At 35.1% G+C, this 25200-nt stretch overlaps 2 protein-coding genes and 1 long non-coding RNA gene across 7 annotated transcripts in view; 2 read left to right on the top strand and 1 right to left on the bottom strand.

Annotated features, from left to right (window-relative positions):
- MYEF2 (myelin expression factor 2) overlaps positions 1-10783 on the top strand; it is a 32064-nt gene extending 21281 nt beyond the window's left edge. For 2 of the 5 annotated variants that reach the window (XM_032343631.1, XM_032343627.1), the window contains 7 exons: positions 238-288; positions 584-652; positions 893-991; positions 1292-1354; positions 3132-3340; positions 3420-3471; positions 10031-10783. In XM_032343631.1, coding sequence (XP_032199522.1) covers positions 238-288; positions 584-652; positions 893-991; positions 1292-1354; positions 3132-3340; positions 3420-3471; positions 10031-10194 — 707 coding nt within the window. In that variant the 3' untranslated portion in view covers positions 10195-10783. The remainder of the gene's footprint in view (positions 1-237; positions 289-583; positions 653-892; positions 992-1291; positions 1355-3131; positions 3341-3419; positions 3472-10030) is intronic. The other 3 variants (XM_032343628.1, XM_032343629.1, XM_032343630.1) reach the window with 3 other exon arrangements.
- Positions 10738-25200, bottom strand: part of SLC24A5 (solute carrier family 24 member 5) — a 27363-nt gene continuing 12900 nt past the window's right edge. Inside the window, exons 3-9 of the mRNA XM_032343632.1 lie at positions 18472-18555; positions 18275-18378; positions 17839-17939; positions 15846-16129; positions 13583-13789; positions 11582-11683; positions 10738-11089 (exon numbers count right to left, since the gene is read on the bottom strand). Of these exons, the coding sequence (XP_032199523.1) occupies positions 10767-11089; positions 11582-11683; positions 13583-13789; positions 15846-16129; positions 17839-17939; positions 18275-18378; positions 18472-18555 (1205 nt within the window). The 3' untranslated portion in view covers positions 10738-10766. The remainder of the gene's footprint in view (positions 11090-11581; positions 11684-13582; positions 13790-15845; positions 16130-17838; positions 17940-18274; positions 18379-18471; positions 18556-25200) is intronic.
- Positions 18284-21401, top strand: LOC116591035. The gene is made up of 3 exons (XR_004285815.1): positions 18284-18389; positions 19819-20085; positions 20466-21401. It is a non-coding gene; the product is annotated as an uncharacterized LOC116591035 (long non-coding RNA).

Raw genomic sequence — 25200 nt, 5'->3', positions numbered from 1 at the left:
TATGAGTGTGACCAGTGAATTTTGTTTTCTCATTCAATAAATATTCGTAGAGGCCTTTTTGAAGACTCATGATTAGATAGCTGATGTGGCATAGCACACATGCCACCTGCGTTCCACTGCTTCTCTAGCATTCCGTCATGACTAGACCAGTGGTATCTTTTGCTGTATTGCGTTATGTCATTCTTTAGTCATAAAAATAAGATTGACTGAACGTACATACTGTGTATTTTATTTGAGGTATGGGAATGGATGGTCCAGGTTTTGGAGGAATGAATAGAATTGGAGGAGGTATGTATAAGCATTTGTTTTTTGTATGTACCCATCACCATTTTTAGTAAATTAGAAGCTGTGTTGAGAATTCCAAGGAAAAAAAGTCATGGTTTATTGTTGGCTCACACCTAAAGACTGCTAGCAGAGATTGAGCCTGGTACATACTTAAGGGATATGGAAATGGATGTGTTAAGAAGCCCCTTGGACAAGGTAGGGTGGATGAAGAGTTTACTGATGAAACCAACATTTACAAAATGTACCTTTCAGCTCTCTAACTGACAGTCGGATCTCAAAATTAATCTTTATTCCATAGGAATTGGGTTTGGTGGTCTGGAAGCAATGAATAGCATGGGAGGATTTGGAGGAGTTGGCCGAATGGGAGGTAGGTAAATGTAGGAATGGGTACTGTAGAGGTCTTCGGAGGGCATATGGGCAGAGAGAATAGGACAGGCATGACGGGACTGGGATATTATATGGCATGTGAGGTAAGTTGGTAAATCACAGACTTTTTTGTTTTTGTGACTTTTGCTGTCTTTTCAGTTTAGTTTCAAAATTTTTCTAAATAGATTACCGTGTACTGATGCATTTGAAAAAGGGTTAATTTGTTGCATAATCGTTTCAGAGCTATACCGTGGTGCGATGACTAGTAGCATGGAGAGAGATTTTGGACGTGGTGATATTGGAATAAATCGAGGCTTTGGAGATTCCTTTGGTAGACTTGGTAGGGTTGGCTGCATATTTCTCCTTTTCGTTTTGTAGGTCATATTTTTCAAAGTCTGTTTCCCTTTTTTTGTGAACAGTTGGAAATTTATAATGTTTCACGTAATTTATTACTTGATGAAAAACACATTAGGTATTTTAATGTACTTGCTTGCTACTTCAGTATGTTATGTATTTGAATCCTATTTCTAGAAGACATATAGTTTTTTGGTTACTGTACATCTGAAAGCATAGTACTTTGGGAATTTTAAAATATGATTATTCAAATTAATTAGTATATTATCTTTCCATCCTTGTTTAGGCAGTGCAATGATTGCAGGAAGAATAGGAGCTTCTAACATGGGTCCAGTAGGATCTGGAATAAGTAGGTTTAAATTTTACTAGAATTTATTCAGTAATATTTGAGTGCTTGCAAAAGATTTTGCAAGAGTAGTTATTGTAGTATAGTAATACTTTGTTCTTATGTGTTACTGTGTCTTGTCATAATTTAGAGAAATTTTAATATTTACTGAGCTTTTCTGTTTGATCACTGTTTGAAATTTGTAAACTAACTTTGAATTTTACTTTGACATTTCTAAACTAACACCAGAGTATGTGTTAATTGTCAGCTAATCCAAGAAGCTCTATTCCAACTAAGGAATCTGGGGATTTCTGTGATCACATGTCAGGAGCAACTTTTGCTTTAGCACCAACTTTGTTTCCTTGCCTATTGTCTACAGTTGCTGGTTGGTGACTAGCTTATTTCATCTGTGAACATTTTGTGTCTTTTGGTAGATGCAGGTGAATCGCCCTAGTTATACCACCTTTAGAGACTTCCTGAGGTTGAAGGCTAAGGTTGAAAGAGATGCTTATTTCCTCTCCTCTTAAACTTTTCCTGTGATAGAATCAAGAGTAGTTGCAACACTGGGCAATGCCCCATGTCTTCCATCTGTTTCCACTACTACATTTGAGGCCTTATATTAAGTCTTAAGACATTGCTCAGTTTTTGATCTCTGTTGCTTACTGAGCCATGTCTTTGTGAGTTCTCCATACTTAACTGAATTCCTTTAATTGATTGAAATCTCACAAATAGGAAATATAGCCTACTTGAACTTTTGTAAAATCCTGTTAGCTAAAGATATTTACTTCCCTTGTACCTTGCTTCTCATTCCCTTTCATCATTTTTTTTAGCCTTGGTCGTCTTCCCATTAATCGTAATAACTTCCCTACCTTCGTTTTTTACCTCAATGTTCATACTTCTGTTTCCCGAGCTTTATATTTGTTATTCATAGAAAGTCAATTTGAAGGTGATGTTAATTTTTAGAATTTCTGTGTATGAGGATATTAAGTACAAGAAAAAAAGATGAATTTTGAGGATGAATAGGATTGGAATTAATTAAAGGGGACTCAGTGCATAAGAATGAATTAGGTATGCACTGTGAGTTAAATTCTCAAGCTCTGGCCAAAGGCATATGATTCCATTTTTTGTTATCTCCTTAAGATCTATATAATATTGAGATTAAAAGTTAGGTTTTTCTGTGGTTATTGCATATTGAATTGATATGAAAGAGAAATTGTAAAACAGAAGATACTGAGGTGAAAAGAATATTATATGGGAGAGTATGATGAGATCAACAGTTAATGCGTTGGAGTTGTAATAGCAGGGCGAGGCAGATGGGGGGAAAAGGGGGTCGGAAATTTGAATTCATTTCATATATCTTTATTCTTGCATTTATTAAACATGATATTATTAAAGAAAAATGATAAAAACTCACATTCCATTAATGGATCAAATATTTGGCAGAGAATTTGTATAACTTATATGATGTATTTTATGATCAGAATATAATTTTATAGAAGTATATAGGTATGATGTATTTGTGTAGTGGCTAGAATGAGATTCAGTTAGCCATTAACAGTCAACTAACTGAATGTACATCAAATTATATTGTTTCTTGGAAGATTTTTCTGTTGTGTATAAGAAAATGATTTTATGTTTATATATGATCTAATTATATAAATGAATTAATTTTTCTCTTTCTTTCTTTCTCAAAAATGATTCTCTCCCTCCTCTTTTTCCTCTTCTTTCTCCTTTTTCTTCTGTTTTTAAAACAAAAACACCCAAATTCCCAAATCCCCCCACTTCCCTTCTTGAAATCTAGGTGGTGGCATGGGTGGCATGAACAGTGTGACTGGAGGAATGGGGATGGGACTGGACCGGATGAGCTCCAGCTTTGATAGAATGGGACCAGGTATAGGAGCCATACTGGAAAGGAGCATCGATATGGATCGAGGATTTCTATCTGGTCCAATGGGAAGCGGAATAAGAGAAAGAATAGGCTCCAAAGGCAACCAGATATTTGTCAGAAATGTAAGCAACTAAATGTAAAGGATACTTAAAATTTTTTTTTTCTTTGTATATCTGTTACTAATACCTTTTTTCATTCTAGCTGCCTTTTGACTTGACTTGGCAGAAACTAAAAGAGAAATTCAGTCAGTGTGGTAAGTATGCTAATGACTGCAGACATGTTAATATTGATTATGGAGGGAAAACTGATTATAAACTTTTAAACGTTGTATTTAGACCTTACCTGTCCAGATGTTTGTTCCTGGATAGTACGACAGGTCTACTTCTACTTAAAATAAATTACTCTGTTGTCCTCTGACATAGAGCAGGGCAAATTACTACTAAATAACAAGATTTAGAGTAGAGCCTGTTTTTGTCTTCTGTGGATAAAGAAAGGGCTTGTTTTATTACCTGATTTTTAAAAGGTTAGTATATCATCATTGCTTGCATTTAAAAACCTTTTTTTTTCTCTGTGGGAAATATTAATGAAGGGTGTATTTATTTCCTTGTTTGTAGTGTAGTGCAGTACGTTGTCAACATGACCCTAAAATGCTGACATCCAAATGATGTGGAGTTAATAGATGACACCTATTCTGCCTACTCTATTACCTATAGGACACAGGAAACTTAGTTGATAGCTAAGGAATTCCTTAGACAGGTACATTCTGGTGGCCCTTCTAGTTTTTTCATAAACTGTTCTTGGCTGTGATGATGCTGTCTATACAACCTTACTGTGTTCATTAGTCCTGTAGGTCTTCTTACTTTAGAAGAGGGCTTTTTTTTTTTAAGCTTTTGTTTATTTATTTTACAGAGAGATACGCAGTGAGAGAGAGAACACAAGCAGGGGGAGTGGGAGAGGCAGAAACAGGCTTCCTGTTGAGCAGGAAGCCCGATGAGGGGCTCGATCGCAGAAACCTGGGATCCTGACCTGAGCCAAAGGCAGACACTTAATGACTAAGGCACCTAAGCGTCCCAAGGCCTTTTTTTTTTTAGATGATGAGAGAATTAGTGTGAGTGGAACAACATAAGCAGATTTTCTGCCAGTACTTTCCTGCTATTGCATTGTATCCCAGAGACTATAATCATAATGGTAAGTTATAAAGATGGCATATAGTGATGAAAAGGGACATTCAGTTTCTGAGAGTTGATGGAAAGTTAGGTGTATTTGGAATATATCTTTAATTTTTTGAGATCTTGAGGGGAATAACTTTAGTTGTGATCAAAGTGATCACATGGCTGTCATCTGCTCTGTACTCAGATTACTTTATATATACCTGACTCTGTGATAATAATGTGCTCACATGTTTTCTTCCCTCCTAGATGGAGGCTCTTGATGGAAGAACTGTCATTTTTAGTCTAACATTTTTCACCCCCTTGGTATATGTAGTAAGAGTTTGTTGAGGGTTTATGAGTGAGTTAAACACTCTGAGCAAATCTTATTCATTTATTCAGTTTTTAATCATTGAATAAATCTACAAATACTGTATTTTTGACAGTTGATTATCATTAGAATTAGAAATGTGAACAAACAAAGACATTATCCCTCTTGCCCACAAAGGACATACAGTGTAAATCTGTTTAGGATGTTCGTGGGACTCCATTTGTGGATTTTTTTTTTTTTTTTTTTGTATTTCATTTATATTTTATTCAAAGAAGAGAAACTTGATTTTTTTTTTATTGTAAAAAAGTTGTTGAAAATGAGTTAACTACTAAATAGGTACAACTAAGAGAAAGTAGAATTGTAACAGTTTTGCACAGTGGAAATATTTGTAGAAGTAAGAAGTCTGCCAGAACGAGTAAGTGGCATTTGGCAATGAATCACATAGACTGCAGAGGAATGAATATATTAGGGCCTTGTGAAATATGTCAAATGAGGAGCAGTGGCAGCAGGTATGGATGATCTCTGTGATAGTTTCGGTAGGAAAAAAAATCTCCAAATGAGATATATGTCATTTTTCAATCCCAGAACCCTGGCATCATGCCCTGAGCCAAAGGCAGATGCTTAACGACTGAGCCACCCAGGCGCCCCGTTTTTCTCAATTCTATTGTAAGAGCTTCTGACTTTTAGATTTATATTAAGGTAATACCATATTTAAATAATTCCTTGGGGCACCTGGGTGGCTCACTGGGTTGAGCCTCTGCCTTCGGCTTGGGTCATGATCCCAGGGTCCTGGGATCAAGTACGCATTGGGCTTTCTGCTCGGCAGGGAGCCTGCTTCCTCCTCTCTCTCTCTCTCTTTCTCTCTGCCTACTTATGATCTCTGTCAAATAAATAAATAAAATCTTTAAAAAAAAAAATTCCTTGCCTTCTTCCTGTTTTTAACCTTGAACTACATTGATGGGAAAGAAAATAAGTTACGGTAATATGGAATTTAGTGTTCAGCTATTGACAGCTATGGAAAGTATCTGGCTTGTGTGAACTGAACCATCTTTATTTTTCTGCCACATTCTTTTATTTATTTATTTTCAAATCTTGGAAAGGTTTTTCTTTGTTAGTATGGGGAGTTTGTTTTTAACCTGCTGCAGTCAGTAATGATCTCTTTAACAGCAAAAGGCAGGTTTTTGTTGTTTTTTTTTTTCCTCCCTTGAGCCCAAAGTGAGTAAGTGTATATGCTTGATTGCTTCTTAGTAAGAGTCTTGTGGTAGTCCAAGCAGCCTTCCTAGGCAATATCTGCCTACAGGTGGCTCACCAGCAAGCAGTTTGCTTATTAAATGTCTATATAGATCTTCCACGACTTAACAATGGAGCTATGCTTAACCTACTGAGCATCATAGCCTCACCTAGCCTACCTTAAACATGCTCAGAACACTTAGTATTAGCCTACAGTTGGGCAAAATCCTCTAACACAAAGCTTATTTTATGTGTTGAGTATCTCACGTAATTGATTATATACTTAAAGTGAAAGGGAAAAACAGACTGGTTAGGTGGGTACACAATGGTTATAAATGTATGCATTGTTTATCCTTGTGATCGCCTGGCTTACTGAGGGCTGCTGTTCAATGTCTTCTGCCCTGTATCATATATCACATATCATCAGCTTGGAAAAAGAAAAAATTCAAAGTACAGTTTCTATTGTGTATCGCTGTTGTACCATCATGATGTCAAAACATTGTAAGTTGAACCATTATAATTTGGGACCATCTATATAGTGGTTAAATGTCCTTGATAGGGCAAATACAAAGGCCCTAGAAAAGGCACTTTAGGTTATACTACCTTCAGTACATTTCCTCAGCCTTTATAATTTAGGGGAAAATGTGTTCAGATATCCCAATATGTAACAATATGAGAAATAAGTGACTGTAATAAAAATAGATCCTATCTACCCTATCCTATGTGATTCTTCAATGACATGCATTTTTTAGAAGGCTGAGTATAAATAAATTAACTGACTCATTCAGAATTAGACACCACATTAGTTTAAGTTGTGCTAATGGAGTCAAATAGATAGTCTTTCAAACTTGCTCCCATATTTATTGTCCACTTTAGCTGTACTTTGACCTTCTAGCTCAGTATGATGATGTACCATAACATTTTAGAACTGCAGTGCAAGGAAAGCACATTTAATTATTCTCCTATAAACCATGTAAACAAATATAGCTTTGTTTCACACATTTCCATTATGGAGTTTTCTAGATCAGTATGCTTGTTAACCGGCTAGAAAGTAGAGACTTGTGGTAGATTTTATTTACTAAAGCACATGCTGCTTCAAGCATGACTAGTGGATTTTAACTCTGGAATAATTTAATAGTAAAAATAATGCATGGAGAACATTCATTGATAGCATTAAATCTTTGTTTTTTGTCCTTTATATCATAATTATGGCTTTTTGTAGAACCTGATTTTGCTTTTTTTCTCGTTTCTATATTACACTTCACTTTGGTAGTAGATTTTATTGAACCACTTGTTTCTGCTTTTAATTTGGTGTATTTTTAGATATGCTTTTATATCAGCATTTCCCAGATCATACCACAGGATAATATTAATAGGCTGGATTGAATAAAGTGAAAAGTTTTCTTTTCAGGATGAGTCATTTTTATAACTAGTACATGAAACAGCAACATGTTTGATTATTCTGTGGTACTGATTTCTCATTGCATACTATTTTGTCCTATACTGTTGTTAAAATAGCAATTCTATTTTTGCTTTTTGTGGAATCATACAAGATCAGTAGATATTTAAGTCATTTAAGAAAATCCTCAAGAGCATGTAAAAATAGCCAGGGAAGTCAGATTTTAACTTTTTGAAACAAAATTTTTTTTCTCCTCGATTATTGCTTTAGAAAAGTAAGTTATCTCAATCAGTGTTTTTATGGGATTAGGAAGAAACTTAGAAAACACACAGCTCTTTCTGGTTCTATGCCTAGTGGGGATTTTTGGACAGCCTAACCATGAAACATAAGTATCTATAGGACATTTTCTATAGTGTAAGTGTCCCAACTGTAAGCATTTTGAAGCATCTTGGCTGATAGACCTTGTCAAATTGAAATGCTGTGAGGTCATTGTGAGTTTAGGAATTTAGGGGTCTGAGTATTGATTCCTAAATTGAGAGATACAGTTTAAGAGAAGAAAAAAAGAGAGAGAAGCTTATCTTGAAAGATTGAGACAGATTTTGCACGAGGTAATTACGTATTTTCCTTTGAAGTTCTGAAGGTTTCTTGCTTGAGTGACTCTTAGTATTATTGCTAATAAATCTATGATGGGATGCTTACATTAAGAAAAGCCCTAAATTTTTATAAAAGGTAAATGTAGAATAAGGAGGAACCTCTAACCTTAAAAGCCCTTAAAAATTCTCCGCAATCTCCTTTGGAATCACTGTACAATGCTGCCATTGACCAAGGTATGCTTCTTTAATTAAACTTCTTTATTTCAGGTCCCAGCATTCAAGATATTAAGAGGATTCTGGAAATTGCTCTGCATCTATCTTTAAAGCTTTTTAAAGTTTCATTTTATGTTATTAGAAAATGTGATTTCTGTGTTTTTTGTTTTATTTTGTTTTAAACAGTTGTAGGTTGTAGATCCAAACAATATATAGTTTTTGGGGGGGTGGGAATTAGTCTGTTTTATAACTTTTAGAAACAGTTAAAGGCTGCCCAGCCTGGGTTACAAGATCATGGTTTTGGTTCGCTATGACATTTATTAACTTGGACCATTTAATTAGTATTGAGTGGGTGAGCAGTTGACCAGCAGTTGCTTTAAAAAAATATAGTAATGGTGGGATGGGAAATGGATGAAAAAATAAAAGTAGAAAAGTGGTCCAGGATGTTGTACATAAGAAAGCATTCAGATCAAGATTTAAACAAAACAAATTTTTCTACTCATGCATTGAGATTAAAGTTGATCTTATCACCTGGAAAAAGGCTTAAGCAATTTTTTTGATAAGCCTTTTGCTTTCATTGTCCCCCTCTTCCTTTATAGTCCCTTTATAGAACTAAATATAGTTGGCTTTCTATGTTGGTTGCTAGGCTAAAATTAGCCCATGGTAATTTGGCAACTATATAATAATCAAGGAAAAGAAATATTATGGTAAGTAGGCACACAACTTACCTGTTGTGGATCAGGTGATTATATATCCCAGTTTGCCTGGGGCTAGTCTCCCTTTGCATCTGTTATTTAGTGTATAATTACTAATAACTCAATTTAACTCTCTAAAGTGTTCTAGTTTGGATGGTCGATTTTTATGGACATTTACAATTTGATGAATGATACTGTTTTACTCAAATATCAGTCTCTAGAGTCAGCAATGATACTAACTACATATGGAACAGTTGTCTGGTTTTCTTCCTCCTCTTCGAAGCTTCTCTGAGGTTCTTTTTGTTCTGACCATCACTGTTTCTACTTTTATTGATTTAAATCTGATACCTCTTCCATGCCTATTTCCCTAGCCCATTTGGTACCACTCTTAACACTGGAGTTCAAATTGTGATGTTGAATAAATAGATGATTTTGCACTGTGGTTGATAAGCAGAATTACGGGGGCCCTTTGTGGCCTAGTAAAAATTAAAATTCTGGGCAGTTGCTACTATTTGAAGTTATAAAGGAATGAAAAGGAGGATAAAAGAGAAAGAGATTAAGGAGATTGGGCAGAAAGTGACAGTGTTTTTCTAAAACTAATTTTGTTTAAATTTATAAGTTTGTTATTGGGCATGGTGACTTGGTGGCATTTTTGTGCTAGTTTGCCATATTGCTATAAAATTCACTTGAGAAACTAATAATTTTTTTTTTTAAGTCTTTATTCATTTGAGAGAGTGTGTATTTGCATGCATGTGTGCACAAGCTGGGGGGAGGGGCAGAAGAAGAGGGAGAAGCAGGGAGCCTGAGCAGAGAGCCTGACACGGGGCTTGATCCCAGGACCCTGGGATCATGACCTGAGCCAAAGGCAGTCACTTAACCAACTGAGCCACCCAGGCACCCCCAGAAGCTAAGAATTTAACATAAGAAAGAAATTATTTGTTTTTTTATTTTGATAAAATATTAAATACTAAGTAAGTTTAATTCTTGTTTTGTATATTTTAATGTGTATATTTATTACTTTATGTGAATTGCCTTATAATCAGAATATGAAATGATGAGAATAATGTTTATATGATGTTATTTAATCATTAATGTTTTTAGTCAGTTATTTATCATTTCATTGGCTGTGAGGAATTTCAGACCTGTGCAGTCAAATGAAACCCACTTAAACTGAGTAATAATTCTGTAATTTTTCTTTTACAGGTCATGTAATGTTTGCAGAAATAAAAATGGAGAACGGAAAGTCAAAAGGCTGTGGAACGGTCAGATTTGACTCCCCAGAATCAGCTGAAAAAGCCTGCAGAATAATGAATGGCATAAAAATCAGTGGCAGAGAAATCGATGTTCGCTTGGATCGTAATGCATAATTTCAAACCACGGTTGGAACATTCTTACATCTGTTTTGCTGAATCTCCTAGTAAAAAGTCATTTTTTTAGTAATACTGTATGCTTACAAAAGCTGTAAAAATGAACTTTTAAAACTCCCACCAGCTTTTAACAGTATAGTGTTAAATATACTGTGATTTTTGTTAATCTCAAGTTTGGGTTTTTAAAGACAGCAAGTCAGTCATTCAGTTTAAATGAATGGTTATACTGTTTTTAATGAAATAAGCCATTTTCTTGTTGTTACTTTCAGTACTACATAGTGGGATTTGTTTGTTCAAGTTTCCTCAGCTTTTATCAACTTATTGTAAGGTAAAACATAGATGATTTTTTTCAAAACTTCTGTTTTATATATGTAATTGTCCTTGAAAGAAAGGGCTCAGACAAATTAGGATGTGATTTTGGTTGGCTTTAAATTACTTTTCTTTGGTGATAAAGAATTACTGTAAGTAAGTTTTAGTTCAGGATATTTTTTATTTCACTTAAATGAAGAAATGGGAGTTTTCTTTCTCTTCCCTCTCCCATCATTCACATTTTCCACATAACACTATTAATGTTAACCTCCACAGCCCCTTATTTTATTATTTCCAATGATTCCAAGTTCATATAGAACTGATAATGTGGTAAGTCCCAAGTATAATAACAGGCAGACTGCTCCCAACTTCCTGTCTAGTTTCCAGCCATTGAAGTGAACTGCTGAAAAAAGAAAAATAATTGATATGTTGAGAGCGATGGTTATGTAAGTTAGTCCTCTGCTGTTCACTTCTACAGGAGCTGATGCATTCATAAATGCAGTTTTAATAAACCATGGAACACCTAGGCACAGCATATCAAACACGTTGGATCCCATGATGTTAGACATAGCCATATCTCCTTTGCCTGCAAAAAAAGCATATTGTTAAAATGTGCACACCAATACTGTATTTTATTAATAAGCTTCATAAAAAAAACACTGGAAATTCTTTTTTGTTTGTTGGTTTTGGAAAATTGTTATATTAGAGCAAAAGTCTTACTGAATTTGTATTTTTTAATTTGGGGGTTAGTATTTAAAGTCTTAACATTTATTTAATAATAATTATCTTTATTTATTAAATCATTTTTCAATAAGGTCTGTAGATTACTTGTTGCTTTTCATTCTGATTTAATATGGTTAATTACAATTTGATGCACATTTCAGATGAATATTATTTGGGGGATTAGATTTAGTGAAGTTACTCTGCTATTAAATAGTAAACCCTTCTTTTTGAGTCACTCTTTTTTTTTCTTCAAAGTATGTTAACTGAGGAAATAAATATTTTTAAAGGTACCTTTGCTCAGTATTTCAGCCAGCTTGTAGAATAGGCATTGCAGCTTGAGGGACCTAGCTCTTACCTTTTCTTGCAACCAATACACTTGCAATCGTGTCTGGCAGACTTGTTCCTGCTGCTAATAAAGTAAGGCCCATTACTGTATCTGGAATTTCTAATGTTTCCCCTGTAATTAACAGAGATATACTACAAGTTGCAAATCTTACAAATTCAATAACCATTCTCTGCAGTTACTTCAGATATTTCCTTCCTGAACAAAAAGAAAATAGGCACATTTAGATTTCACAACCAATATGTATTTAAATTTTACCTAGCAAAATATTTGAATAAGATTGGTAAATTGGGTAGCCCAGGTAGCACAAATTTTTAAAAGCAGATATCTAAAGATATTTAATAGAATTCTACTAAGGAGTAATTCCCCTACCTGATATACTTACTGAAGGTTTAGATGTTCACTGTTATCTCATCAAGGCCATTGCTTAATATATGCTAATGCGATTGGTCATTTTCTGCTTTTCAAACTATTTTCTTAAAGTGATCAGAATTAAGCAAATTGTTTATAGCTATTTTTAACCTGTAAATGTGTTACATGGTATACATTTTTTAAGTTGTACGTACTTTGGTGATCTACCTTAAACAAAGGAAAACAAAATAGGGTTCTACTCGGAGTCTTACTAACATTATGGTCCTGTTCTGGTAAATTCAGTATCAGTTCAACATTTTTCAGATATGTGTTCATTTTGGGAAGCAAGCAGAGGGAAGTTAAAAAAAGGTACATGTAACTGCTCTTCTAATGTTGTGATTGAAAGCTTACTTTAGAATCCTTTTTTTTCTTAAATTGTCAATTGAGAGAACTTTAGCTGTTTATTGCATGCTTTATATATTGATATTGGAATTGTAATTGGTTGTTAATTTTTGTTACTGGTTTGCCGGAGTTCATATGTACATAAATAACAGTAATATTTATCATCTTGGGGGCTGTTTTATGATCTATTACTTGATTTTGTTCTTTTCCTGATTTCCTATTGTGAAATATATTCTGGCTGAGAAAATTTGAAGAGATTTAATATGCAAGCTGATTGGACTTTTTGATCTTTCTCATTAAAAAAAACAGTGCTTTCTTGCTAGCATGCTATTCTAAGTCATATATTAATTTGTGAAAAGTCAGAGATCAGCTTTTTTTTGTAAAGGGCCACGTAGTGATTACTTTAGGCTATGCAGGCTATATGGTTTCTGTTGCAGCTATTCACCTTGGCCACTGTAGTGTGAAAGCATCCGTAGATAAGGTATAAAAGAATTAAATGAGTGGGCATGATAATGTTTAGTAAAACTTCATTAGCAAAAACAGGAGACCTGGTCACTTGGTCACATAGGCTGTAGTTTGCTCACCTCTGATATGTCCATTCGGGCTAAACTTTTTGGGAGAAATTTCTTGATTTTTTTTTTTTTTTCCATGTTTATATTCAGTTTTTTCTTCTGGAGTCCTGTGGGACTAGAATGGATTATGGCCAAGCAGTAATATTTAAATTCTAGTCATGAAGATAGTAGAAACCTAAATTGAAATTTTACTTTATATGCTTTTCACCCATTTCATAGTTTGTTTATATGTCCATATTAAAAAGCAAAATAAAGTGCATTTCAGTTAAACAGTGAGCATATATCGTTTTCTCAAAATGCTGGCCTCTTGCTATATTTTTCATTATGGAATGGAATTCAATATAAAGAGTATATTGTGGACCCCATATCATGTGCTGTAATTATTAGCACAGTAGAAAGCTATCCTGTGTATTTGATTTCATTTATAAGAAGATCCTGTGGCTTGTAACTCTGGACTGTATAATATTGGGAATATAGTTGATATGTAATATGCAACTTACAAACCCTGAATGATCTTGTTGGTATCTTAATATTTAATCTTTTTGTGAGTAGCACATCTCTTTAGTCTTTTGCTGAGAGAGAAATTTCCTCTGTAGCTAGATTACTTTTTGTGAGTATATGCAGTTTGTTCTTCTATAAAACTGATTATTTTCTTTTTAAACTCTGCTCTTATGCTAAAGATACATACCAGTTATTGTGACCATCCAAACCAGGATATATGTAAATGCAGATATCCATAGTGCTGACATGAAAAATGTTATTACAAAGTAATTTTTCCAAAACTTTCTTCTACAGTCTGGAATGGTTAGAAAAAGTAAGGTAGTAATAGGAAGGGATAGTACCCAAAAAATTCTTTTTAAGTCGGCTTCAGGCATGTTGAAAACACTTGGTGGATCTGTTGAGCGAAAAACAAATGATTTTGAGTTTTTTCTAATGGCCACTTAAGTTGGAAATGTCCATTTAGAAAGCTATATTGAAATAAATTAGCTGTATCAGTTTTTAAGAGGCTATTTAAAACATTTGAATACCTCATTACTGATACTGCTGGCAAAAAGAAACTAACTGAGACTTTAGGGCAGATAGTATAAAATGTAATACTCAGTGTTTCTTGATTTGGGGCCTTGAATCCATCAAAATAATCTTGGATCATTCACTAAATATATTAGCCATAATGTTTATGAAGTATCAGTTGGACTTCTCTGGTTTTCTTCAGTGTGGATGGTCTTTAGTAACTTTTTTTTGCTTATGGGATTAACCTGGCTTCTACCTATTATAGCTATTATAGTTGTTTCTATTCCCCAGTATTGTTGATGTCTCTAGCCTGCCCTGTGTGTCAGATAATGCATACTTAGGAGGTATAAAATAATTACAGCATAATCTTTTTTATTAAGTTTTGAATATTCCATCCTAATTCTCATTGTAAGTGAGTTTTGGAGGCTTGCTTCATTTTTCTTTCTTCCATTAGTTTACCAAATTTGGAATTCACTACCATTCTTAAGAAGAACCTTGAAGAAAATAGGAACTAGCCTGGAATCTACAATATAACTTAAAAAACTCGAGTATGTTCCTTTATACAATTTGTTTTATTAAATTAATGGAAGACAATAATAGATTGGATAAAAATAAGCATTCACTTTAAAATTATTTAAAATTTGCATAGCATTTACAAAAGAATGTACCCATATATTAGATCAAATTACATTACAACTAATGCTGGTAAAATAACTCGTGAAAAAAATTTGCCAAGCCCCAGCCAATAGGCTACTAGGTAAATTTTAGATGTAATCTCAGTGTAATGAAAAAATTTAGAGTGGTTCTTTTATAAAATTTAACTTGGCAATATATACCACTTGCACTTGAAAGGCTAAAAACTATAATTATTGTAAAAAGGGGAAAAGTCTTTATTTTTTTTTAAGGTAGTAAAAGAATAACTTCCCTTCCTAATGTACTTAGATAAATTTAGAATCTGTTTCATAGAATCACTTTGTAAAAAACTAACACAAAAATTTTTATTTCTGGCCATGGATGAATTTGACTTCTATTAAATATCTAAATGTGTTGCTGCTGCTTCAGATGGCATGTTTAAAACTCAACTATTTATGTTTTCCCACACCAGCCCTTTTTTCTAAATTCCAAGTTTCTATAAGTGGTATTTCTTTTTTCTCAATGATGAACAAAGCCTCAGAATTTTCTCCTCCCTTTTCTTGTCCCATGTAGTCCTTCCATTGCCTAGTCTTGGTGATGCTTCCTTTGCGTTGTCTTTTTTATTCCTACTTTCCTTTCGTCTAGGCATCTACCAAACATCAGCTTTTTTAGTAGCCTCTTACAGACCTTCATTTTTTTTGTCCTCAAATTTCCCTGCTTCATAAACCTACAAAGCATTTAGGACTCTTACTATCCTGTTCTTTCTTATCTACCTTTTCTCTGCTTCCTTACTGTGTACATTCTGTGCTCTAGGTATGCTAGTACTTGAATAGGCCTCTTGCTCATATTAATTCCTTGGCATCAAATACAGACTATACTCTTACTTCTACATCATTTACATAATAGACTTCTATAGCTGTTACTATACACATTACATATTTATTTATGTAGCTTTGTTCATAAATCAGGTCATCAGCTGAAATCTGATCAGTTCTAGAAGGCTCAGTTTAAATACTCCCTTCTCTGTGATAATCTTTTCTATGTAGCCATCAAATTTTATACAATCTGTCCCATTTAGGAACTACACTTACACTTTTTTCTTTTATAGTACTAAAACCTTCATATTTTAGCTATTGTCTTTTTTCTCTACAGCGTTGGAAGCTTCTTAAAGATAGGGACCACCTTCGTCATTTCTGAATCTCCACAGTATCTTTTACATAAGTATATATAGTAATTGCTGAATTGAAATGAGATTTTTAAGTTTTTCTAGTGAATAGACTCAATAGTGGGCATGATGTGCTTATTACCTTCAGAAACCTGACTAAGATCCTGTAAACTTAAAGGAAGCTGAGAGTAGCCAGACTCTTCATGAAATATCCCACTGTCAGTTCTTGATTGCCGACGGATGAATGGCTGACCCTCATCTTCCCATCCCATCAGTGGCTGTTGTTCACTGCTCTCCTCCATAGCTTGGGCAAGACAGGTGCACCAAGGACTGAATTTCTTTATAATATATTGGTTAATTTTAATGTTAAAACACAGCACCAAAACATATAATCCATATATCAAAAGCAGCAAAGTTCCTTCATACCTATAAATCAGAGAAATTTGTGTGTTTTAAAATTAAAAACACTTAAAAAAAAAAAAGTTAATAGCTTTGGGCATATCTGCTTAATAATTTTATAGCATAGCAATAGAACAAGCAAAGAACATTTCTAGGTGTATATTGGTTTTATGGATACATTCTCGCTTGGTTACAGCATTACTATAAATTGATAAAAGCTTAAGAGTCCTTTCTATATTTCAAATAAAACCAAGAATTATAAATTCATTGTCTTCATTTACAGATTCTTTATAAATGGTAGGCATAAACAATGCTTTGAAAATGATAATTGTAGATTTTCAGAATAAAAGTTAATGAATAGTGATGGCCATTCTCCATCTCCGTTCATTGGCAGCAAATATTCCCCAAAATGTATGGTAATTACAAAAGAATATAGTATCAGTTCATTTCAACTGAGTCTGTTCAAATCCCATATAAGAATTTTGTGTAAAATATTCAGAATATATGAGTCTTTGACTGGGACTTCTCAGTTTACAGAGTTTTTTTATTTTGATGTAATTAAATTTGGCATGTATTCACAAGAAGACGAGGATAGTCTTAAAAATAAAATTATACCTTAGGCCCTGAGAACTGTTACTCTGTGCTCTGATTTCCTAAAGAGTTATGATTGGCTAATATCATATTTGCACCCGTCATTTACCTTTTATTTGATAGCCAGTGAATTTCTGCTACAGCTGGAAGCACAGAGTTCTTGATTTCCCTAATGGAGGGAACATAAGCTTGGATACTATCCTTGTCAGTATCCCCTTAGAGAGGACTGCTGGGTCCCAGAAGGATCCCTACTATATCCATTGGTTTCTTTGGGAAACAGACCAGATTTTAGGATGATTCATTTAGAAATTTTTCTCCCTGCTAGATTTAAGTTTCTTGTTAGCAGGTATTTTGCAGGGTTGCTAAGTTGTAGTATTCCAGAAAGGTGCCATTTACATTGTTTTTTCTTCTTTTCTGGTATCCTCTGGCATTGAGCAATGCACAACCTCTTTGGTTGTGATAACCAAAGAGGTTGTGCATTATATATTCCTCTCCATCCCTTATGATTCCTAGCGTAGTGTTAAACACCTACTAAACACTTGGTTCTTATTAGTTGAAAAAGTTATTAGCTGTCCACTGATTCACCCTTTTTTTTCATTTTCTTGCAACAGCAAGATACTGGGAGTTTACAAAGAAGGCAAACAATTATTAATACCTAAATATTGTTGATTCTTAGAGGAAGAAGGCTGTAATTCCTCTGCTAAATGAACATCAGAGAGAAAGTTGGAAGAACCTGAAGATTTTAAAATTTACTTCCTCCATCATTTCTCTCCAGTCTTGTGACCATGACCACTTCTAACCAAGGCAAGGTAAACAACCCAGTAGTTGAAAAACCCAACTGTTGGGGCTTTAATAGACAACAAAAGGGGAGACTTTCTGAACAGGTAGTGCAAAGAAGGAAGGTTGGTAATATCCAGTGATTGTGAGACAAGGAGATTGACATGATTATAGAAATTTTAAAGATGGGAAAGCCCAACCAGCAGCTGTGATGAGGAAGTTAGCTCAGAGGCATCCAGGAAAATGGTGCAGAAGTGGCAGATAATTGAGATCTCAGTTAAAAAAAAAAATTGCTAAAGCATTGGAATTTCATAAAATACTCTCTGAAGTTGTGTTTTACATAAGAGTAACAATTATTTCAAGCTTACCAGTAAACTTGGTTGTCGAATATTATGCCAAGAACTGCGGCTACACTAATTGCATATGCTGCACAGTCTCTGAATAGGGGCCAACACGATAGCGTTGAGACCTGTAAAATGATAATTTACTGTTTCTGTTACACTGTAACTTTAAGTACATGCTTAGTGTGATAATGAAATTGTATGTTTGTAGCCAAATATTGTTATCTTTTGCATTTTGCTTAGAGAAAGGAATTTTAAGAAAAATTGTGTTTTAAAGCCTACTCTGGTTTTCATAAATTTGACCAAGAGCTATTTGTGGGTAAACTTTAACGGAATACATGTTTTTCTACTGATTAATAAATTTGATTGAACACATTACTAGTGCCTTCTTTGTTCTAGATTATAAATAGTTTTAAGAGTTTGTCAAAACAATAAACATGTTGAGTGATGTTTTCTTACATACCACATTAGATAGCAAGCCACAAGCTGCACAGATGCCCAAGAGGTTATACATTGCAGATCCAAGGATGGTGCTAATGCCGATATCTCCCTTTGTGATAAATACACCTATGAGCAAGGTAATTGCTAAGTAAGTGTTACTAGACTTGAAGATGAGAAAATCACATTGAGTAAGCAGAAAATATAAGGAGCAATATTTACCCAGGAAAGCAGTAACTAATTCAGGAGCTGAACTACCGGCTGCCATAAAAGTTGCACCTGCAACATCCTGAGACAATCCAAGGGCTGAAGACAAATGAAATTATGTTAAAGTGGCAAATGAAAGTATGTCTCTATATCTAAATATTCAAATCTATAGCTTCATAGAAAAGCACTGACAGTGACTTAAACTGGAAAAATAAAATAGGTTAAAAAAGAGGAATCCAGTGCCTTACTTTATCTGTGAATTCATTACTTAATGGTTCTGTAGGAAGGGAGAGAAGACCAGGGGCTTGTGGAGCTATGCTGAGACTTGGTATTGTGAATGCCAAGATACAGGGTTTTTTAGGACCCAGAAAAGATTCTTTTCTAGCTGTATGGCTTGTAGGTGTATAGTGACAGCATAAATTCTTTAAAATAACACTGTCAACAGTGCTCCAATAGGTGTTGGGAAAGTAAAGTATTTCAGGAGTCTTAATCCAATTTGAAACAGGAGGAAGAAGTAAATATTGGTCGTTTTTAAGATCTGCAAGTGAACCTGAATTAAGGAGCTTATTCACAAATTGGCAATTTCAACCTTGTCATTACAAATGAGAGGAAACTGGTTAACTAGGAACCAAAAAGATTTACTATTGTATAATTAGAATCTATTGATTCAAGACATAAAACCATTAAGACGGCTCTAGAGTAGGAAATATGAGAAAACACTACTATTCAAATAGTTTGTGTATATCCCTCAGACTTAACAAGTGTGGAAATTCCTTATCTTTGGTGATTGCTGGGATGAGAGTCTTTTTTTAAAAATTAATTAATTAATTAATTTTTTAAACATTTAATGTATTTTTATCCCCAGGGGTACACATTTCACAGCACTCATCATAGCACATACCCTCCCCAATGTCCATATCCCCACCACCCTCTCCCGTCCCCTGTCCCCCTAGCAGCCCTGGGATGAGAGTCTTAAGAAACTTTTGGCTCTTTCAATTTTAGAGTTAAGGGATCTACTGTTGGAAGGAAAAGAGAAAGCCATGTTGAAAACTTGCTTTAGGGAGGCCAAAACAGGTTGCATCAGAAATGCCCAACTGGGCTTTGCTGGTACACTAGAAAGTAGCCCATAGAAATAGCATGCTTTTTTATTCTTGGTGTGGCAGATTGTATTTTACAAAGATGGCTGCAATATTTGCATCTGTGAATTTTGAGAACCTTTCCATTTCCTGCCCTCCCCCCAACCAAAAAAAGGTAGAGTTTATATGTCCTGTAACTGCTTTGAGTAACAGAACATGGCAGGGCCATAATATCTCTGAGGCTGGGACATAAAAGGTGACAAAACTTTATCATGATTCTCTCTAGGGACCTTTACTTTAGGGCCCCGAGCCACCACATAAAACTCCGACTTCCACGGAACTTCTGTACTGGAGATGCCTCATGAAGAAACCATACAGAAGCAGAGATGCCTGACGTACCCTTAACTATTTCAGCCCACAAAATTTGAATTTCCCCATCTCAGACACCAGACATGTGAAAGGGAGGAAGGTTTAAGATAATTCCAGCCTTCTGTCATTGCATGAGCGACCTCAAGCTGGTACTGCCAGCTGAGCCCAGTAAACCCTCAAAGCTGTGAGAGGTAATTGTTGTTTTAAGCCACTAGTTTTGGGGTGATTGGTTAAGCAGCCATTGATAACTGAACACCTGGCTATTGTTCACTTAATTTGTTACACTTTCTGAGTACCTACTATGCCAGATGCTTTTTTAAGTGCTAGGAATAGGACAGAAAAAAATAGACAAAAGTTTCTGCTCTTGTGGAACTTTCATTCTAGTGTAAAGAAACACAAGTGAAATATGTGTTGTGTTAGATTTTTGATGTTATTACTGGAATTGTTTGGGGTTGCCATACTCAACTTCACTCATACAAGACAGTGAATTTAGCTGATAAATATTGTATGTGTTCAGACTGCTCTACCAACTGGCTATTCTGCTATTTCTCGCCCTCTCCTCAGGCCTCCCTAGTCCCAGAGACACAAAAATATTGAAATTAGGCCAGTGAAAAAACCTACCATGGCCTTCAAATGTTCAAGTGAAAGGAAGAGTTGCGCATCTCTCACTTGAAATCAAAAGCTGGAAATGATTAAGCTTAGTGAGAAAAGCATGTTGAAAGCAGGGATATGCCAAAAGGCAGGCCTCTTGTGGTCAAATAGCTAGCCAAGTTGCAAATGCAAAGGAAAGTTCTTGAAGGAAATTACAAGTGCTACTCTAGTGAACACACAGAAGGTAAGAATGTGAAAACCGTCTAAATGCTGATATGGAGGAAATTTCAATAGTCTGGCTAGAAGATCGAACCAGACGCTACATTCCCTTAAGTCAAAACCTAATCCACAAAGCGCCAACTCTCCTTAATTCTATGAAGGCTGAGAGAGATGAGGAAGCTGTAGAAGAGTTTGAGGCTACCAGAGGTGGTTCATGTGATTTAAGGAAAAGCCATCTCCATGACATAAAAGTGCAAGGTGAAGCAGCACATACTGATGTGGAAGCTGCAACAAGGTATCCCGAAGATTGAGCTAATTAATGAAGGTGGCTACACTAAACAGATTTCCAGTGTAGACAAAACTGTTCTGTTGGAGGAAGATGCCATCTAAGACTTTCTTCATAACTAGAGAGGAGAAGTCAAAGCCTGGCTTCAAGGCTTCAAGAACAGGTTGACTTTTGTTAAGAGCTCATGCAGATGGTGACTTGAAGTTGAAGCCAATGCTCATTGACCATTCTGAAAATCCTAGGGCCCTTAAGAATGATGCTAAATCTACTTGGCCTGTGTTCACAGTTTACTGAATATTTTATGCCCACTGTTAAGACCTGCTGCTCAGAAGAAAAGATTCCTTTCAAAATACAACTGCTCATTGACAATGCACCTGGTCACTCAAGAGCTCTGATGGAGATGTACAAGATGACTGTTGTTTTCATGCTAACACAGCATCTGTTCTGCAGCCCATGGATCAGGAAGTAATTTCAACTCTCAAGTCTTATTATTTAAGAAATACATTTTTTAAGACTATAGCTGCCATAGATAATGATTCCTCTGATGGATTTCAGGAAAGTTAATTGAAAACCTGGAAAGGATTCACCATTCTAGATGCCATTGAGAACATTCATGATTCATGGGACGAGATCAAAATATCAACAGAACAGGAATTTGGAAGAAGTTGATTCCAACCCTTGTGGATGACTTTGATGATTTCTTCAGTGGAAGAAGTAACTGCACATGTGGTAAGAATAGCAAGAGAACTAGAACGAGAAGTGGAGCCTGAAGATGCGATTGAATTGTGGCAATCTCATGACAAGACTCTGATGGATGAGGAGTTCTTATGGATGAGGAAAGAAAGTGGTTTCTTGAGATGGCATCTACTCCCTGTGAAGATGCTCTGAAGACGGTTAAACGACAACAGAGGATTTAGAATATTACATACACTTGGTTGATAAAGAAACAGCAGGGTTTGAGAGTATGGACTCCAATTTTGAAAGAGGTTCTAGTGTGGGTAAACTGCTATCAAATAGCATTGCATGCTACAGAGAAGTTGGTCATGAAAGAAAGAGTCCATCATTGTGGCTAAAGTCATTGTCTTATTTTATGAAATTGCCACAGCCACCCCAGCATTCAGCAACCACCATCCCAATCAGTCAGCAGCCATCAACACTGAGGCAGGACCTTCTACCAGCAAAAAGATGATGCTCTGAAAGCTCAGATGATGGTTAGCTTTTTTTTAACAAAGCATTTTAAAATGAAGGTATGAACATTTTAGTCATAATGCTGCTGCACACTTAATGTAAACATAACTTTTTTATATGCATGGGGGAAACCAAAATACTGATTTCACTCACTAATTTATTGTAGTATTTGCTCTGTTGTGGTGGTCTGGAACCAAACCTCCACCATCTGAGGTGTGCCTGTACCTGGGCTAAGAGTGCTCAAGGCAGGAGTGAGTGTAAAGATTGGATGCTAGAGGCTAGCCTGTGTGTTGAAAAAACAGAAAAAGGCTGGCATGTATGGAATAAAGAGTGTAAAGGGATAGCAGTAGGAGATAATGTAAGTGGCTAGATCAGGCAAGACTTGTAAATCTTAGCAAGGATTTTGGCTTTTATTTTGAAAGATACAGGAAGTGCTTGGAAAGTCATCCACATACTGCCTGTCAGTGATAAACCAGCCCTGGTCATCATTTCTCTCATGGGGTATATTTGGTCTGAGAGACTAACTGGAGGCTGAGCCATTTTGTGAAAAGACCTCTTAGAAGAGCTGGAATGATTCCTCACTATTTGCCTTTGGTCATGTTGCTTGATGAACATGTTGCAGTGATGAATGAAGGGAGTGAAGTAATGTTTCGTGGAACAGATTTCATAACATTTCTTTTGCTGTTTAGAGTATCTACCTATCCATCAACTGATCAATCTATCCATCTATTCATCCCTGTGATCTGTAGTAAGACCAATTGGCCATAAAATTTAAAATAGGACATGATAAGGCATATTGCTCTGTGTTAAGTTTTTTTCATTTTAGGAGTGAAGTAAATGTTATCTTACATTCATGGTATACAATTCACTTTCATGTACATAATTTAATCATCTCAGTTATCCTCAGATATGAGTACTGGTATTTCTTTTTTACAGATGAAGACACAGGTCCAGGGACCTCAGTTACATGGATAGTGAGGATCTTCAGTGTGAGGAGTTTGGGCATACACCCTGAATCTATTGTTTCTAAATCCAATGCTATGTCTGTTTTATCACAGAAACCTAGTATAAAAATGGCACTCAGACAAGCCAATTATAACATGATGGGTAACTGAGTTATTTTCTTCCGTGATTCTTGGCATGGGTGTATTACTGTCTCCATTCTAGTCTTTCCTAGGGGAAATAATAGTTACTAGGACTCAGGGGTACTTAGGAAGTTTTCCAGAATATTCCAGAAGATGTATCAATTGAGTGATACTGGATATTGGATTATCATGAGTTCTCTAATAAAATCAGGGCCTGATAATATGTGGATGAAGTTGAAAAAGAAAGATGCATTATTTTGAACTAGATGTCCAAACTCAGTACACCTGAAGAGTGAATGACCAGAAGAATCTTCAGCCGCTTAACACTAGCTGAAGAATGCTTCGTTAGAAAAATTCAGTCTCAGGAGGAAAAGGTGATCTATTGAGTTGTTTGTTGCAAGGTGGAAAAATAAGTAACTCTTCTGAACACTTCCACTATCAAAAGACAGTAACAATAAAGCTGGTTGCTATTCACTGGACTCTAATTGAGTTATGAAAGGAAAGATTCTGTAAAGATGGATATATAAAGCTTCAAAGATATTTTAACAAGTTATATCTTAAGGTTCTAAGAATATTTTGTAAAATGGTTTATACTTTTGAACTTTAGAATAGACTGACTTTGTCTTCACTGACCTTTGGGTAGCATTTCTCTCTGCTATAGTTTATTATTGAAGATAAATTGTTCTGGTTTTTTCTCCCCTAGAGCTATTACTTTTTTCCTCTTTATTACTTTAAAGGAATAATCACATTTCCTTCAGGATATAGGAAGATTGTTCAAGGTGAGTTTTCTTTATAGGTTTAGATATCATTACATTGTTTAAATAAAGTGCACCTTTATTTATGATAATGAACTGTGGTCCATGGGTACCACGACTTAGACCAAAACTCATCAGACTTTCTCTTAAGCATATTGTCTTCTCTGGTGCCATGTTAAAAAGCTTATAACAGTTTTTGAAAACTCTCTTCTGGAAATATAATTCAGTAGGAAAAGTTTTAAACTAGAATGAAGATCTGTATTCTGGCCCTGCCCTAATATGAGACTTCAGACAAGTCATTCAGATAAGACTTGTGTTTTGCTGTCTGTACAATGGAGCATTGGATGACATGATCTTTGAGGTATCTTCTAATTTTATCATTTTTATCAAAACGTAGAATATGGATTCTATTCTTTTAGACTCTATACCACTTTTTATTGTTAAATAAATTTCTTTTAATAAAAAACCCCTACATTATTGAAAATTTAGGAGATAGAGTGGAAATATAGAAGGGGAAGAGTCACATGTTTGCATTGTGTTTTAACCACTGCTATAATTTTAAGATATTTACAGCTGTTTTCATGATGCATATATTTTTTAAAGATTTTATTTATTTATTTGACAGAGATTACAAGTAGGCAGAGGGGCAGGCAGAGAGAGAGAAGGAAGCAGGCTTCCTGCCGAGCAGAGAGCCTGATGCGGGGCTTGATCCCAGGACCCTGAGATCATGACCTGAGTCAAAGTCAGAAGCTTTAACCCACTGAGCCACCCAGGCACCCCCTCATGATTCATGTCTTGATAAGAGTTATAAGCATAAGCTATATATATATGTGTGTGTAATTTGGTACCCTCTGGCTCAATTTTAGAAGGTCCCCAGTGATAGCAAATTTTTATGCTTTGTGAATAGATTAGAGTTTTGGAACCAATCAAAGGTCATTCATACCCAAATCTAGTGATTGGGATGGTAGTCATCCTGTCTAGTTTTATTTTGGGTCCAATATGAAGTGTGACAACAAGCTGATATATTTTTTTGTGATTTGCAAAACTGCTTCTGACATTAATTTCAAATGTATTTTTAGAAAAATTTTGAGTAAAACTTTAGATTTTTGGAATAAATGTCTAGCTTCTCAATGCGCTACGTATATATGTGTACATATATATATATTCTGTGATTT

The sequence above is a fragment of the Mustela erminea genome, chromosome 5 (genome assembly GCF_009829155.1).
Source record: "Mustela erminea isolate mMusErm1 chromosome 5, mMusErm1.Pri, whole genome shotgun sequence".
Classification (NCBI taxonomy): Eukaryota; Metazoa; Chordata; class Mammalia; order Carnivora; family Mustelidae; genus Mustela; species Mustela erminea.
This window is presented reverse-complemented; position numbering and strand designations above follow the sequence as displayed.